The sequence below is a fragment of the Trematomus bernacchii genome, unplaced genomic scaffold, assembly GCF_902827165.1.
Source record: "Trematomus bernacchii unplaced genomic scaffold, fTreBer1.1, whole genome shotgun sequence".
NCBI lineage: Eukaryota > Metazoa > Chordata > Actinopteri > Perciformes > Nototheniidae > Trematomus > Trematomus bernacchii.
The window spans coordinates 1,034,336-1,049,233 of record NW_022987521.1 but is presented as its reverse complement, the minus strand read 5'-3'; the positions used below and the strand labels follow the sequence as shown (position 1 = coordinate 1,049,233).

The window sequence follows — 14,898 nt, the reverse complement described above, 5'->3', positions numbered from 1 at the left end:
CAGTATGTAGTGTCTCTACTTTAAAGAGTCCTCTCCTGCTGATGTTCAGGTGTATATCAGTATGTAGTGTCTCTACTTTAAAGAGTCCTCTCCTGCTAATGTTCAGGTGTATATCAGTATGTAGTGTCTCTACTTTAAAGAGTCCTATCCTGCTGATGTTCAGGTGTATATCAGTATGTAGTATCTCTACTTTAAAGAGTCCTCTCCTGCTGATGTTCAGGTGTATATCAATATGTAGTATCTCTACTTTAAAGAGTCCTCTCCTGCTGATGTTCAGGTGTATATCAGTATGTAGTATCTCTACTTTAAAGAGTCCTTTCCTGCTGATGTTCAGGTGTATATCAGTATGTAGTATCTCTACTTTAAAGAGTCCTCTCCTGCTGATGTTCAGGTGTATATCAGTATGTAGTGTCTCTACTTTAAAGAGTCCTCTCCTGCTGATGTTCAGGTGTATATCAGTATGTAGTGTCTCTACTTTAAAGAGTCCTCTCCTGCTGATGTTCAGGTGTATATCAGTATGTAGTGTCTCTACTTTAAAGAGTCCTCTCCTGCTGATGTTCAGGTGTATATCAGTATGTAGTGTCTCTACTTTAAAGAGTCCTCTCCTGCTGATGTTCAGGTGTATATCAGTATGTAGTGTCTCTACTTTAAAGAGTCCTCTCCTGCTGATGTTCAGGTGTACATCAGTATGTAGTATCTCTACTTTAAAGAGTCCTCTCCTGCTGATGTTCAGGTGCATATCAGTATGTAGTGTCTCTACTTTAAAGAGTCCTCTCCTGCTGATGTTCAGGTGTATATCAGTATGTAGTGTCTCTACTTTAAAGAGTCCTCTCCTGCTGATGTTCAGGTGTACATCAGTATGTAGTATCTCTACTTTAAAGAGTCCTCTCCTGCTGATGTTCAGGTGTATATCAGTATGTAGTGTCTCTACTTTAAAGAGTCCTCTCCTGCTGATGTTCAGGTGTACATCAGTATGTAGTATCTCTACTTTAAAGAGTCCTCTCCTGCTGATGTTCAGGTGCATATCAGTATGTAGTGTCTCTACTTTAAAGAGTCCTCTCCTGCTGATGTTCAGGTGTATATCAGTATGTAGTGTCTCTACTTTAAAGAGTCCTCTCCTGCTGATGTTCAGGTGTATATTAGTATGTAGTGTCTCTACTTTAAAGAGTCCTCTCCTGCTGATGTTCAGGTGTATATCAGTATGTATTGTCTCTACTTTAAAGAGTCCTCTCCTGCTGATGTTCAGGTGTATATCAGTAAGTAGTGTCTCTACTTTAAAGAGTCCTCTCCTGCTGATGTTCAGGTGTATATCAGTATGTATTGTCTCTACTTTAAAGAGTCCTCTCCTGCTGATGTTCAGGTGTATATCAGTAAGTAGTGTCTCTACTTTAAAGAGTCCTCTCCTGCTGATGTTCAGGTGTATATCAGTATGTAGTGTCTCTACTTTAAAGAGTCCTCTCCTGCTGATGTTCAGGTGTATATCAGTATGTAGTGTCTCTACTTTAAAGAGTCCTCTCCTGCTGATGTTCAGGTGTACATCAGTATGTAGTATCTCTACTTTAAAGAGTCCTCTCCTGCTGATGTTCAGGTGCATATCAGTATGTAGTGTCTCTACTTTAAAGAGTCCTCTCCTGCTGATGTTCAGGTGTATATCAGTATGTAGTGTCTCTACTTTAAAGAGTCCTCTCCTGCTGATGTTCAGGTGTATATTAGTATGTAGTGTCTCTACTTTAAAGAGTCCTCTCCTGCTGATGTTCAGGTGTATATCAGTATGTATTGTCTCTACTTTAAAGAGTCCTCTCCTGCTGATGTTCAGGTGTATATCAGTAAGTAGTGTCTCTACTTTAAAGAGTCCTCTCCTGCTGATGTTCAGGTGTATATCAGTAAGTAGTGTCTCTACTTTAAAGAGTCCTCTCCTGTTGATTTTCAGGTGTATATCAATATGTAGTGTCTCTACTTTAAAGAGTCCTCTCCTGCTGAGGTTCAGGTATGTATCAGTATGTAGTGTCTCTACTTTAAAGAGTCCTCTCCTGCTGATGTTCAGGTGTATATCAGTATGTAGTGTCTCTACTTTAAAGAGTCCTCTCCTGCTGATGTGCAGGTGTATATCAGTATGTAGTGTCTCTACTTTAAAGAGTCCTCTCCTGCTGATGTTCAGGTGTATATCACTATGTAGTGTCTCTACTTTAAAGAGTCCTCTCCTGCTGATGTTCAGGTGTATATCAGTATGTAGTGTCTCTACTTTAAAGAGTCCTCTCCTGCTGATGTTCAGGTGTATATCAGTATGTAGTGTCTCTACTTTAAAGAGTCCTCTCCTGCTGATGTTCAGGTGTATATCACTATGTAGTGTCTCTACTTTAAAGAGTCCTCTCCTGCTGATGTTCAGGTGTATATCAGTATGTAGTGTCTCTACTTTAAAGAGTCCTCTCCTGCTGATGTTCAGGTGTATATCAGTATGTAGTGTCTCTACTTTAAAGAGTCCTCTCCTGCTGATGTTCAGGTGTATATCAGTTTGTAGTGTCTCTACTTTAAAGAGTCCTCTCCTGCTGATGTTCAGGTGTATATCAGTATGTAGTGTCTCTACTTTATCTAAAAGTAACTTCCATTCTTTCAAGGACTATTGCAACACCTCGCTTCTGAATAATTCCCCAAAAAGCTCTTATTTTTTCCAATGAATTCTTATTTAATTTTGATTAATGATACTCAACCCCATGTATGCACTTTTAAGACCTTATAGACTCCAGCTGTGTTTTACAACAAAGATTTAAAGTTACAGATTACAGCCAATAAATCGGTTTATTCCAGACTGTTTCTGGCCCATGAAGCGAATTGGGGGACAACAAATATTGTCCTTTTTCACTACGATACTACTGTGTACTTTTAATGACACTCAATATGAATGCTAAGGCATTAATCCAAAAAAACAACATACTGTCACCACAAAAGAACATTAAAAGGCTTTATTTGAGAACAGTCAGGCACGTGTTAACGTAACATAGTGGATCCAATAACAAAGGTATTGGATCCACTATGTTACATAAACCCCACGGACCCTTCGGCGGGTCCGTGGGGTTAACGTAACATAGTGGATCCAATAACAAAGGTATTGTAACATATGTTACACCAGCATGAAAAAAGCTAGAGGTGGTAGTGATTGTTTACATGAAAGTTGATCTGTAAGTTGTGGTAGTGCAATTATTGGTTATACTTTTAAAAAATCAGTAAGAAAAGATCAGTAAGAAAAGATCAGTAAGAAAATACAAAAGGCAATTTGGGGATTGAGTGTGGGAAGGGAGGTGCCCGTATCACTCATGGCTGAATAAGGCACCTCTTGGTCCCTGATTGCCACTAGTTTTTTTGCTGGCAGGAATGGAAAGTGCAAGATTTCTCCAGATCTGTTGAGGAAAAAAAAGTTACAAAAACGGAATTGGGTATGCCGAGCAGATGCAAATATGTATTTTGATATGTCTAAGATACAAAAATACAATTAAAAAAGTTATGACCAAACAGTAGTACTAACCTGGAGTGGTTTCACCGCACTGTCTGAGATAATTCATGGCAGTCATGTACTCTGCTCCCAAAAAGGTTTCAAAACTTGTTCCAGCCGGAATCGTCTGGAGACATTTGGTGGAGTCCTTGAAGAGGAGGTTTTTCCCTGAACCTGACTGGAACATCCTGAATGGGGCATCACTGACACTGCTACCAAACTTGGCCTGTAGACAAAAACAAAGATTTAGAAACAGACCTATTTACAAGGCCAGAATTTGACCCGGGTTTAGAGTTAAAACAATGCTGTTGAAAGTTAGAAAAAATGCATGTTTTATTCTTTATCTTATGCCTCATGACCTAAATCATCACTGACCTGCTGTTCAAGAAGGAATCGAACAACCTCGCTGTGGGTCTCCGGACGCGTCACCACAGCGTGGGCGGGCACAGCAGCCAGGTTACACTTGGCGTACTCTGAGATTTCCACTGGGGCAGCCTGCCCAGGGCAGATCAGCTGGTAGTCATCAGCGTTTACTCCACTAGCCCATGCTGGACCATTGCCTTTGACAAGAAGAGGTGGAGGATGGTTTAGGTTTATATAAATAACACATTCATAGCTGAGATTAAGACAGGTAAGTGTCAGTCTCTCACCATTGCTGTTTTCTGGAACAATTGTGTGTTTTATGAAAGCAACCTCCCCTGCATCCTCAACCAAACACCTATAATGACATGCACAACATAACAACACAAAGATGAGGTGCTCTGGAAGAGAAAGTAAATACCATGGAAATACCTTTATTTGCTTTATTAGAGCAGAAGATTGATACCCCTGAATGTTAGGTAAAGGGCTAAAGTCAGGTGGAAGTTAGCTTAACTTAGCATAAAGAATAAAGCATAGGGAAACAGCTAGCTAGCTCTCTTGAAAAGTCAAATAAAATGGTTTATTAGCAGCAAAGAAGTTCATTAATTAATACACGATATCTTCAGTTTTTATGCCATACACAAACATATGTGTGTTTTGGGGTTTTATGAGGAGTTTGTGCTATTTCTTGGCTACCAGGATTGAAACTGAAAAAGGTTTGAATGTGGATGAATGTCCACTGTCCTTTGTCCTACCTAAAAGCTCCTGCGTAGCCGTTGTACTGCTCTTCAGCACTGGCACTGCACTTTGACTCATCTCCCACCGTCTTTCCACTGCCGGCACACTGAGAACAGAACGGAGAGCTGGGGTCTGATCCGGGGGCACAGCCGCTGCTGAAGAACTTGGCTGAGGAGAGGACGAGACGAAGGAGGCAGGTGTTACACTCAGAGGAAGGAAGGAAACTAATCATGGATCCTAAAACCTGCATTTCTAGTGCATGATTTTGGAGAAAACGTTATTGTGTTAATTGTGTTCCCTGAGAATTTAGTTTTTTTCTCTAGGATCATTTCAATTTGTTCTAGGTCATAGGGAGGTGGTCGGAGTTGATGTTGGGTATGCAAACCACAGAACTGTGAAAACCTAAATGATCTGTTTTGTTTCTTTGGTCACCATGGTGATGAGCTGTAATTGCTGTTTTTTGGATTTTACATCTCAGAGATCCAAACAGTGTTGTCTATGTGAAAAATAGTATTAATAGTCTTAAGCTTATCTAACCAAGCGCTTTGAGTTGTCTAAACGCACTAAAAACGTACAAAAGAATGATGTTTAGTTCCTAAAACTTTGTAAATACTGCGCATTCAATAAAAAAAGTCTTTATATTGTTGATCACAAACATAATCTTGGCAGCTTTCCGTGTCTTTCGTTACGTATTTGCACATGGGAAGAGCACACGGTCGCTTACTGAAGTCACAGTCTTGAGTCTGTTTGTGGATTTGACCCATGGGGATGTTCCAGCCAGCAGTTCTGCCGAGTCCAGTGTGGCAAGACCTGTGGCTCTTCAACGTGTCCCAGGTCAGACCTGAACTCTTCTTTACCACAGCAACAGCATAGTACGAGGCCGTGCCTGCAAGAGTGGAAGTACAGAAGGACTCCAATTACAAACGTTTTGTGCAACATCATTTGAAGTTATAGATAATTCAATTTGAAAGATCATCTGCTCTGTAATTTCCTAATCATTTTCACAAAGTGTTATTTAAGAGAATAAAAGGTTTTCACTCTGTACACTTCATTAGAATCAAATGGGGCTTCTCTTTTAAAAACTTGTCTTTTTTCATTTGTAATATTGTGACATTAAAACCATGTTTTGGTCCTCAAGGCTGCATTTGATCACACACTCCTAATCTTTATGGTTCAAGTTAAAAGTACCAGGTAAATGTATGTTATTTTGTTATCAAATATACTTATCAATATTTTAACATTTCATTTTACCTCCAGGGTTGCTGCAAAAATCTGTGGAGACAGACAGAGATCCAAATATTATGAATGTGTAACAGTTCAAACACAGGATTGTATGGGATGGTTTCTATGTAGGCCTCATACCTGCACTATACTGCTCCACCATAGCTGGCACCAGGCCGCACTTTCCTGCTGTGTACACCTGACCTCCATCCACTGCCATCGCATCAGCCTCTTTGCGCTACAGGGTCAAATATAGCATCAGAATAAAACACCACTGAATCAAAACTAAATAGATATTAAAGATATTCCCATATTTTCTTCATCAAGAGTCTTACCATAATCTTTTTCACGCATTCTTCAACTGTGGTGGCATTCTGGCATTCAATGGCGGTGCTGCCATCACCCAGACTGTTGGTGCTCCACATGTCACACTTGGTGGTCTCAGCGTGGCCCACAGCGCACCATTTAATGGCGGAGGAAGCAGAGCTTGCTGGCTCTGGAAGGTTACGTAACAAGAGTCAGTGTCTGCAACTAAATAAGTGTGTTTGAGTGATGGTTTGCAAGTTCTGGGAGAGACACTACAGGTGAATAGGGTACAAGGTTTACATTAGTATATACATGACATTTCTTCAGTAGATTACTTACATTTTATGAGTTTTCTGAAATGTTTAAATGTGCAAATAAGGAATTATCTAATGCTAACTTTTGGTTTAGAAATGAAATCTTCAGATGCAAAAAGATTAGTAAAAGAAACACCTTCATGTTTAATTTGAATGATTTCTATCCACTAGTCTAACATGATAAAGTAGTAAAATAGCCTACATTCTTAAAATTGACCAGTGGACATTTTGTTTTGTGTTGCCTGTCTCTACAGTATGTGTGTTCTATCTGTGTGTTAACAGTACCTTTCTGAAGGGAGCGGACAATGCTCATGTATTCAGCACCCAGATACAGGAAGGAGTCTGTGTTTGCAGGCAGCCTCACCAGCCTGACTGTTGAGTCCTTGAACATCAGGTTTTTGGAAGGTGCATAGTTTTCAGAAGAGAAGAGTTGAAAGTCCTGAAAGGTTTAAAAGTAACATGTTTGAATCAGTCATTTTTAGGGCTGTCAAGTTAACGCGTTAATAACGCGTTAACGCAAAAAAAAATTAACGCCACTAATTATTTTAACGCGATTAACGCATGTGTATTTGTTGTCCTCGGCCGCCCCGTAGTTTCAGAGCGCATCGAGTTTAAAATACCATCTACAAGCTGATGCTGACAGCCCCGCTCCTGCCGCCCGCTTGTACCCGCTTGTGCCCACTTCCACGCTCACTGGCAGGCCCGGACTGGCCATCGGGAGGACCGGGAGGGTGTGTATGTGTGGGGCGACTCGCGCGAGCGAGGCACACCTTACGTGTTGTTGTTGTTAGCATCTGGTGCTAGCTAGCTGCGCTAACGGATATAAGGAGCTGTTTCAATGACATTTCGCCGACAACTGCGCCGAGCACTTGACTTTATGCAGGTAGCCAGACAGTGTGACATTGTACGAAAAGTCAGCACACTCAGCACGGATAGTACGCGCAACATGATTGCAGCTCCCGTTCGAGCATATATGCCTTGAGCTGCACATACTGTAGCTCCAACGATCCATCACAGTGTCTCCACCCACACACACACACACACACACACACACACACACACACACACACACCCACACACACACACACACACACACACACACACACACACACACACACACACACACACACACACACACAGTATTATTGTATGAAAGAGGTTCCAGGTTGAATTGAGGTGAATATTTGTAATGTTCAGGTTGTTGTGTTTAATATTCATGAGAATATTTGTCATTGTTCAAATGATAATAAACAAACATATAAAGCATAGTTGTCCACTCATATGTTGATAAGAGTATTAAAAACTTGAAAAATATCCCTCTAAGGTACATTTAGAACAGATACAAAATGTGCGATTAATTTGCGATTAATCGCGATTAACTATGGACAATCATGCGATTAATCGCGATTAAATATTTTAATCGACTGACAGCCCTAGTCATTTTATGTCCTGACTCACTGTATTCCTCCATCTCCTCACCTATTCAACGTTACTCCTCGATCTTTGTGCAGTACAGATATTTTGTGTCATACCTGTGTTGAGTTGAGGCTATTCCAGATTAAGTCAGCAAGCTGCGCGTCCTTGCGGCTGACGACTGCGTGAGCCGGTGCTCTGGCCAGATGGCAGGTCCTGTAGTCGTCAATAGGCGCTCTGGTGTCATCCTTGCACAGCAGCTCATAGTCTTGCTTTTCGGAATCTGAAAGTGTGATACAACAATGTTATAAATATCACTCCTACAATCAGTCAAAAACTGATACCACATTTTGTCAAGTTCTGTTCATTTCATTGGTCAAATCCCACAAATATGATATCAGTTATGGCAATTATGACCAAGAGTGAGAATCTTAGCCGTGGTTTTAAATCCAAGCGTAATTTAACAGTAAAACTAATTCTCATATGAGTATGTGATTAAAGCTTCAAAAGATTTTCATTAGAACAATTACTGATACATAATTACAGTTTGTAAAAACATATTTTAAACAAATAAGCTTGGCTAACATTAATATATAAGTCAATTATTCAAAAACGAATAGAATACATTCAAATGTGACACTGACCAGGGACAGTGAGATGCTTCACAAAAGCCACATCTCCAGCGCCGTCCTTCAGACACCTGTTACAAACCAACAGGTCCATTAAACAAAAGAGTCCCAGGATGGAGCTGTGATCATATTGAAAGTTAACCGTGTAGAGGAGATACTGACTGGAAGGCTCCGGCGTAGCCGTAGTAAGGCTCGTTGTGGGACCAGGAGCAGTCTCCACGGCACAGCTCGCACAGTTTGCTGCCACGCGCTGACCCTGGGGCACAGCTGGCGGAGAAGAAGTTGCTCACCGCTGTGCACAAAAAGAGATTTTAGAAATGCTGTTTTTTGAGTTCTTTACACGATGGAGCTGCTTCAAATGTTATATTATGTTTTTGTTGCCCGTAAATAGTCAAATTAAACACATTGGGCATACAAATACTTGTTTAACTAAGTCTATAAAACTATAACTATGTTTAATATTTTCCGGAAATATGCTTCTTACTGAGTGTTGTAAAAAGATTGATCCTGGTCTCCTAAACATTTTAAAACGGCCTTTTCAGGTACGTTTTGAGAAACACATTTTTTCTCCCGGATAGTTTGTTTTTGCACAAATGTCTTCGGTTCACTTTTCTGATTTCCGTCTGTAATTTAAATAACATAACAAATGTACTTTTCTTTTAAAGTCAAACCATCACATTTGACTCAACAGAAGCATGTGGTTTAGTTGCATTTTGTTTAAATGTCCAACATTAACCACATTTGAAAACTGCCACAGTAAACTTGAAGAACTTTACAATAAATGAGGTTGCAGGGATCTAAAATTATACAAATTCCAAAGAAGAAATACTGAGGACATAATTATAGTGACATATTGATTCTGTTTTTTGGATTGTCGTAAGATTCAGTGTTACTCACCGTCTTCCACAGAGGTGTCTTCAACGCCTGACCACTGAATTAAGTTCATGGACACCAGAGTGCCTACGGGGATGTTCCAGCCTGCAGATTTACCCACGCCAGTGTGGCAGGATTTCTTCCCCTGGAGCCCTTTGATGCCAAATGTAGTGCCCTTCTTCACCACAGCAACAGCGTAGTAGCAGGTTTCTGAAGCTGGATGAGTGCAGAACAAATGTGAGCACAAATTAAAAACACGTATTTAATACATCAGAGAATTTCATCAGTAAAGACGGCTGATGTGTTTACTTACAGGTACCGTAGTCCTCAGCAATAATGGGCTCCAGGTTGTAGTTGTTCAGTCCAGCAGTGTAGATGTCCCCTCCGTCCAAAGTGATGGCATCTGCCTCACCAGCCTGTTTTAAAGCACCATTTATTACCAACCTGCACCAACATGTGATCAATGGTTATATTGCATAACTTGTGTGTAACTAAATGCAGTTGTTCAAAAACTGTTTTTCAACAATACTTCTCCTATACTTGAGAACTTCAATTTAATACATATTAAATTAATATGAAAATATTGTTATTTTTACTTCACAGGATTACTGCAGTGGATTTCCAGGTTGAGATGATGTATTTGATTAGATATGATGCAATGTTATCGATGACAATTACTCAACAAAGTAGCTCTATATTGACCAGCTAAAAGAATAAAACATTTAATAAATAATAATATGATTAATGGAAATCCTGTGTAGCCCACTATACTATAGATATTTAAAGTGGACCTATCATGCTATATTTGAATAATATAGTGTAGGACCATACCTATATAAGGCATATTTATACTTTTTTTTTTTCAAAATACCAAACAGATCATGCATTTTAGCCATGCCTCATTTTGCTCAATTTGACATTTTTTACATCTGTTTTAGCAAGGGCAGATTCAGTGAGAACAGCACCACCTACAGGCCTGGCATATGTACTACAGCGTCTCCAGCGCTTTCGAACGGCAATGGCCGTGGCTGTCTCCTCCTGATTGGTGGAGTTGGCCCAATAGCCGTAGCGCCACCGTCCTGACGTCAGGACAGTGTTCAAATCTGGATCAGTTTTTATCAGATCCGTTGCAGCCCCTTTTTTAGAGATTTGGGTATGGAGGAAAATAGAGAGGGTTGTGTTTTCTGACACTTGGTGAGTTCCCTGGAACACCGGGGACACATATTCATGTAGAAAAGACGTACAAAAGTGCATTTTGCATGATAGGTCCCCTTTAAGGAATATTTGGCTGTGGATACTTTTTTTAGACAAGCTTTCCTGTAAATATTATTAAAAATATTCACATTGTGCTGTTGCTACTTTCAAAAAAGGTGATGATCTTTCCTCCTTCATCACTTTTCGCCATGTATTAGCCATTTTCATTGGCTGAAATATAAAATCAAACTGAAGACAACGTTTTGAATAATATTTTTGATGTGATTCCTTATGGAGCACTCCATAGTATACTACCAGCATACTCCCAGTATGCATTCCCTGGGTATATCACTCTCAGAGGTGGGAGAAGTACTCAGATCGTGTACTTAAATACAATTACCAGTGTGTAGAAATACTCTTTTACAAGTACAAGTCATTCAGAATGTTATCCAATAAAAAGTACAAAAGTATTGGCATCAAAAAATATGCTCAAAGTACCGAAAGTAAAAGTATTTATTATGCAAATTGTCCCATTCCAGAATAATGTATGATATGTTTTAATTATATTATCAAAGCTGGTAAAGGTGCAGCTACTTGTATTTACTTTGTAAGGGTAACTTGTGAATGTTACTCCCTGTGTAACTAAAGTCTTATTTTAGTGTTGTTTAACCTTGTGTTGTGTTCGAAAGCTGTTACCGTTCATGGTGCTCGCGGGTCAATTTTGACCCATGATTTATCTCAGTCCAAAACACACACAAATAATGACTATCATCCAATATTGTTTCAACTACATCATAACTAACTTCTAATGCGTACATAACCCTACAATCCTGTTGCAATTTAATTTTATGGCCCCAAAAAACATTACACCACATATTTAAGTAAAACATGTGATTTAATTCACTCATTATATTTCCTATAGGGAAGACAGTGGATCATTACGTTATCTGACTATAATAGACTATTAGAATACAATTTCCCCCAAAAAAGTTTTAAATGATTGTTACAGTGGATGAAGGGGGTGGGGGTGGGGTGTCTAAAGACAAAGAAGAATCTTGATTGGGCCAAATTTGACCCCGAGAGACCCACAACATGCTGCTGGGTCTCCCCAGACCCCAACACCAAATTATACACTTTTTTTTTAGAGACCTTCAGACTTGTCTAAAATGGTCAACATCAGTTTTGTAGTGTTTATATAGCTGGTGTGGAGGATATCATGAAGCCTTGTTCCAATACAACAAACTAGAGCGTAGTTATTATATCATTTTAACTTGAAACGGGTCACGGGAGACCCCAACACAACATAAGGGTTAAGGAACTAAATATATTAAATAGATGGATAAGTGGAGTAAAGGTACACGATTTCAATTCTGAATTGTAGTGGGGAAAAAGTACAAAGTAGCAAAATGTTGAAATACTCAAGTACTTGAGTAAATGTACTTAGTTACTTTACACCACTGGTCACTCTCCTCACCTTAATGGCCATGATGCACTCGATGGTGTTAGATTTCGTCACGCAGGTGAAAGCAGGAGCTATGGCTGCGAGGGCGACGCATTTTTCCAGCTCTTTCTCTGACTTTACGCACCATTTGACCTTGGCAGCGGGGGCCGCGAACACAGCGGCTGCAAACACAGATACACGGGTAAATAAATGCCAAAGCAGAATCATTGAGCTTTTTAGGTAAATCTGTGATTAAACGATGCCTGTGCATGAATATGAAATGTTTTGTACCCAGGGATCCGAGCAGCGCCACAAGGAGGAGAGTCTGCATGTTGGGTCTCAGGTCAGAAGAGCATAGAGTGTGGGAGGCAGCCGGGGCTTTTATAGCAAACCTCTGATCAGCTGAACAAAAAGGTTTGCTCAGGTTTCCTAATGTGTGCGTGCATGGGCGCGTGCGTGTTTGCACTTTAGTTTGCTGTTACGAGAAAACAGGAGGGTTACATTTCCAACATTTCCAGATAATGGAAATCCACAGATCCCCCTATTTAAATTGCAATGTAACAATTTTGATGTCAACACTTTTATCTGAAAATGTTTTGGTCGCCTTTCTAGTTACCCTTTGAGGAAAAATACATTGACTGATTGGTTGAATAATCAATCGATAAAGACATGGATTAACCAGGCTATAAAGATTGTAGGTCCTTACATATAAATACATGAGAAAATAAGTAAAGTAAGCTAAGTAAAGTGAACTTGAAAAACATTAGCATGTATCTAATGCAGAACAAAATGAGCAACATATTGATGTATTAGTATTATAAGCAGTATTAACCAGTGCATGAAGGAAAGTACAAATAATCCATTAGAAGTCAAATCCTCATATATCATATTATTGTTTAAAACCTAAAAAGACCTCCTTACATAGATGTGCTTAGTAATTGGCTGTGGGTGTCCTAGCCTCCTGCTTTATGAAGAATAGGACGTGTATTGTAAACCTGAATATATACACTATATTTAAAGTAATTCAGCCACTTCCGGGGACCATGGGACTCACATCAGTTAGCATCAGAAGTAAAAAGGCAAAAGCGTTTAAATCTACCATTTATCAAAGTATTTTACTTAGAAAAGCTGCAGTGTGACCCACATACTTTAAGAGTCGTGTTTACAGAGTCAATGTTCCCCAACACAAGATCAAAGGTTCCTGTTGAGCTACACCTCCCTTTCTGGTCCCATCTGCCAAATATTGAAAAATAACCCAATAACCCAATAACCCAATAACCCAGATAGATTTATTGTTTTATTCCGGGATGGTGAAACTTTAGCAGATCCAATACTGGACGAGTACGTAGATTATATTTCCCACTCATGGACTTAGGCATCTATAGCTGTGGGAACATGTTTCAAATGGGGGGGGGGGGGCTGTGGGGATGACACCAGGGCTGGTTCTGACCAATTTGCTGCCCTATATGCAAGATTTTAGCTGGCAATGAAAAACCTCGACAAAAGACCAATACACGGTGGACAGTTTATATAAAAAGCCTTCAAATGCATTTAGTATTCTATGAACATGTTTTAATTGGGAGGTGGACGTCACATCCTCTATGGCAGGGGTGTCAAACTCAATTTCATCACGGGCCACATTCGTATAAAGGTTGCACTCAAAGGGCCGGTTGTAACTATATAAATATATAATATATATATAAAATAATGTATTATATTACATTATTGCCTCTGCATTGGATTATTATCAGATAGGATAATAACTTAGTAATTAACTACGTCTGAAAGCAGAAGTCCAGGGCAAACAATTGCAAGTCTCTTCAGTGCGCATGTCACAAAACGAGATGCATTGTGGGACGTGTAGTTTATGGGCAACCTGCTTCTGTAACCGTATGATAAACGTAATATATTCTTTGCACGCTCTTGCGGGGCCACATAAAATGAAGTCGTGGGCCGGATTTGGCCCCCGGGCCTTGAGTTTGAGACCCCTGCTCTATGGGGTCCGGGGGTATGCCCCCCCGGGAAGTATTTTTTTAACATTTTAAAGTAAAATGCTTCAATCTGGTGCACTTTGAGCGCCCAATTACAGAGACCTGATCTACTGTAGGGAGTACAACTTTAAACACCCATATGAAAAAGATCGGTTTGCATTTTAATAACTAAATAAGTGTGTGAACATAACCAATAACCTACCATAGCCAATAACAAATAAATGTAACTTATTTTATTTTTGTTGTTCATTTAGCCTATATTTTTATTTTACCAGTTAAAGGTGGGGTATGTAATTCACTTCAGATACACTTTTTGTTATATTCCATGGAATGCTCTTAACATCCCGATAGCAATGAATACATTGAATGCTTTGACAATAAATACATACAAAAATCTCATCTGTGGAAGCCGTAGTACTGTAAAAAGCACGACCAATCATCTGAGCCGGCCCGGCTAAAATAACTGGATGGCCTACCTGCCTGTCAGCCTTCCATCTGTGCACTAACTTATCTCGTGCCCTCATTGGCCCTCAGTGTGTTGGAGGAGGGGCTCTGTAAGGAAGTCTGAAGGAAGGGGCAGATTTTTTCCGGTTGTGTACTTTCAAATTCTAGCACACTCGAGCTGGTTTCTCCAAAATTACATACCCCACCTTTAACATTTATTTATTTATGTGTATTTTGTAAAATCTCCAGTTTTAAACGATATTTTTGGTTTACTGTCCTATAGTATACATTGGAATGATTTCAAACCTGTTTTTATTTATCCTAATAATTAGAAAGGTGTGCCTTGGAAATATTTGTTTACATAAATTGTGTAAACTGAGCCTCTCAGTCTAGGAGAGGACTCTCCCTCCACATTATTGTAGCGCAACAGAAGCTAACAACAATCCCCGCCGATACCGGTGCATCCCTCTCTCTCTCTCTCACTTTG

At 39.7% G+C, this 14,898-nt stretch overlaps 1 protein-coding gene across 1 annotated transcript; it reads right to left on the bottom strand.

Annotated features, from left to right (window-relative positions):
• Nucleotides 1-3,246: 3,246 nt before the first annotated feature.
• LOC117472566 (serotransferrin-like) lies at nucleotides 3,247-12,325 on the bottom strand. The gene is made up of 17 exons (XM_034117840.1): nucleotides 12,268-12,325; nucleotides 12,010-12,158; nucleotides 9,655-9,757; nucleotides 9,366-9,557; nucleotides 8,631-8,760; nucleotides 8,484-8,539; nucleotides 7,959-8,122; nucleotides 6,712-6,865; nucleotides 6,142-6,302; nucleotides 5,948-6,044; nucleotides 5,837-5,857; nucleotides 5,310-5,471; nucleotides 4,603-4,753; nucleotides 4,138-4,205; nucleotides 3,863-4,047; nucleotides 3,521-3,713; nucleotides 3,247-3,395 (listed from the first exon to the last, which is right to left on the bottom strand). The coding sequence occupies exons 1-17, from the start codon at nucleotides 12,305-12,307 to the stop codon at nucleotides 3,349-3,351; spliced, it is 2,073 nt and encodes a 690-aa protein (XP_033973731.1). The 5' UTR covers nucleotides 12,308-12,325; the 3' UTR covers nucleotides 3,247-3,348.
• Nucleotides 12,326-14,898: the final 2,573 nt, after the last annotated feature.

Excerpts from the sequence above, each read along its gene's own strand:
- LOC117472566 (XM_034117840.1), bottom strand. The coding sequence starts at position 12,307 with ATGCAGACTCTCCTCCTTGTGGCGCTGCTCGGATCCCTGG. Across the intron at positions 8,761-9,365 it reads AGACACCTCTGTGGAAGACG|CGGTGAGCAACTTCTTCTCC; the intron begins GTGAGTAACACT and ends TTTTGTGCACAG. Across the intron at positions 4,754-5,309 it reads GACTCAAGACTGTGACTTCA|CCAAGTTCTTCAGCAGCGGC; the intron begins GTAAGCGACCGT and ends TCCTCTCCTCAG.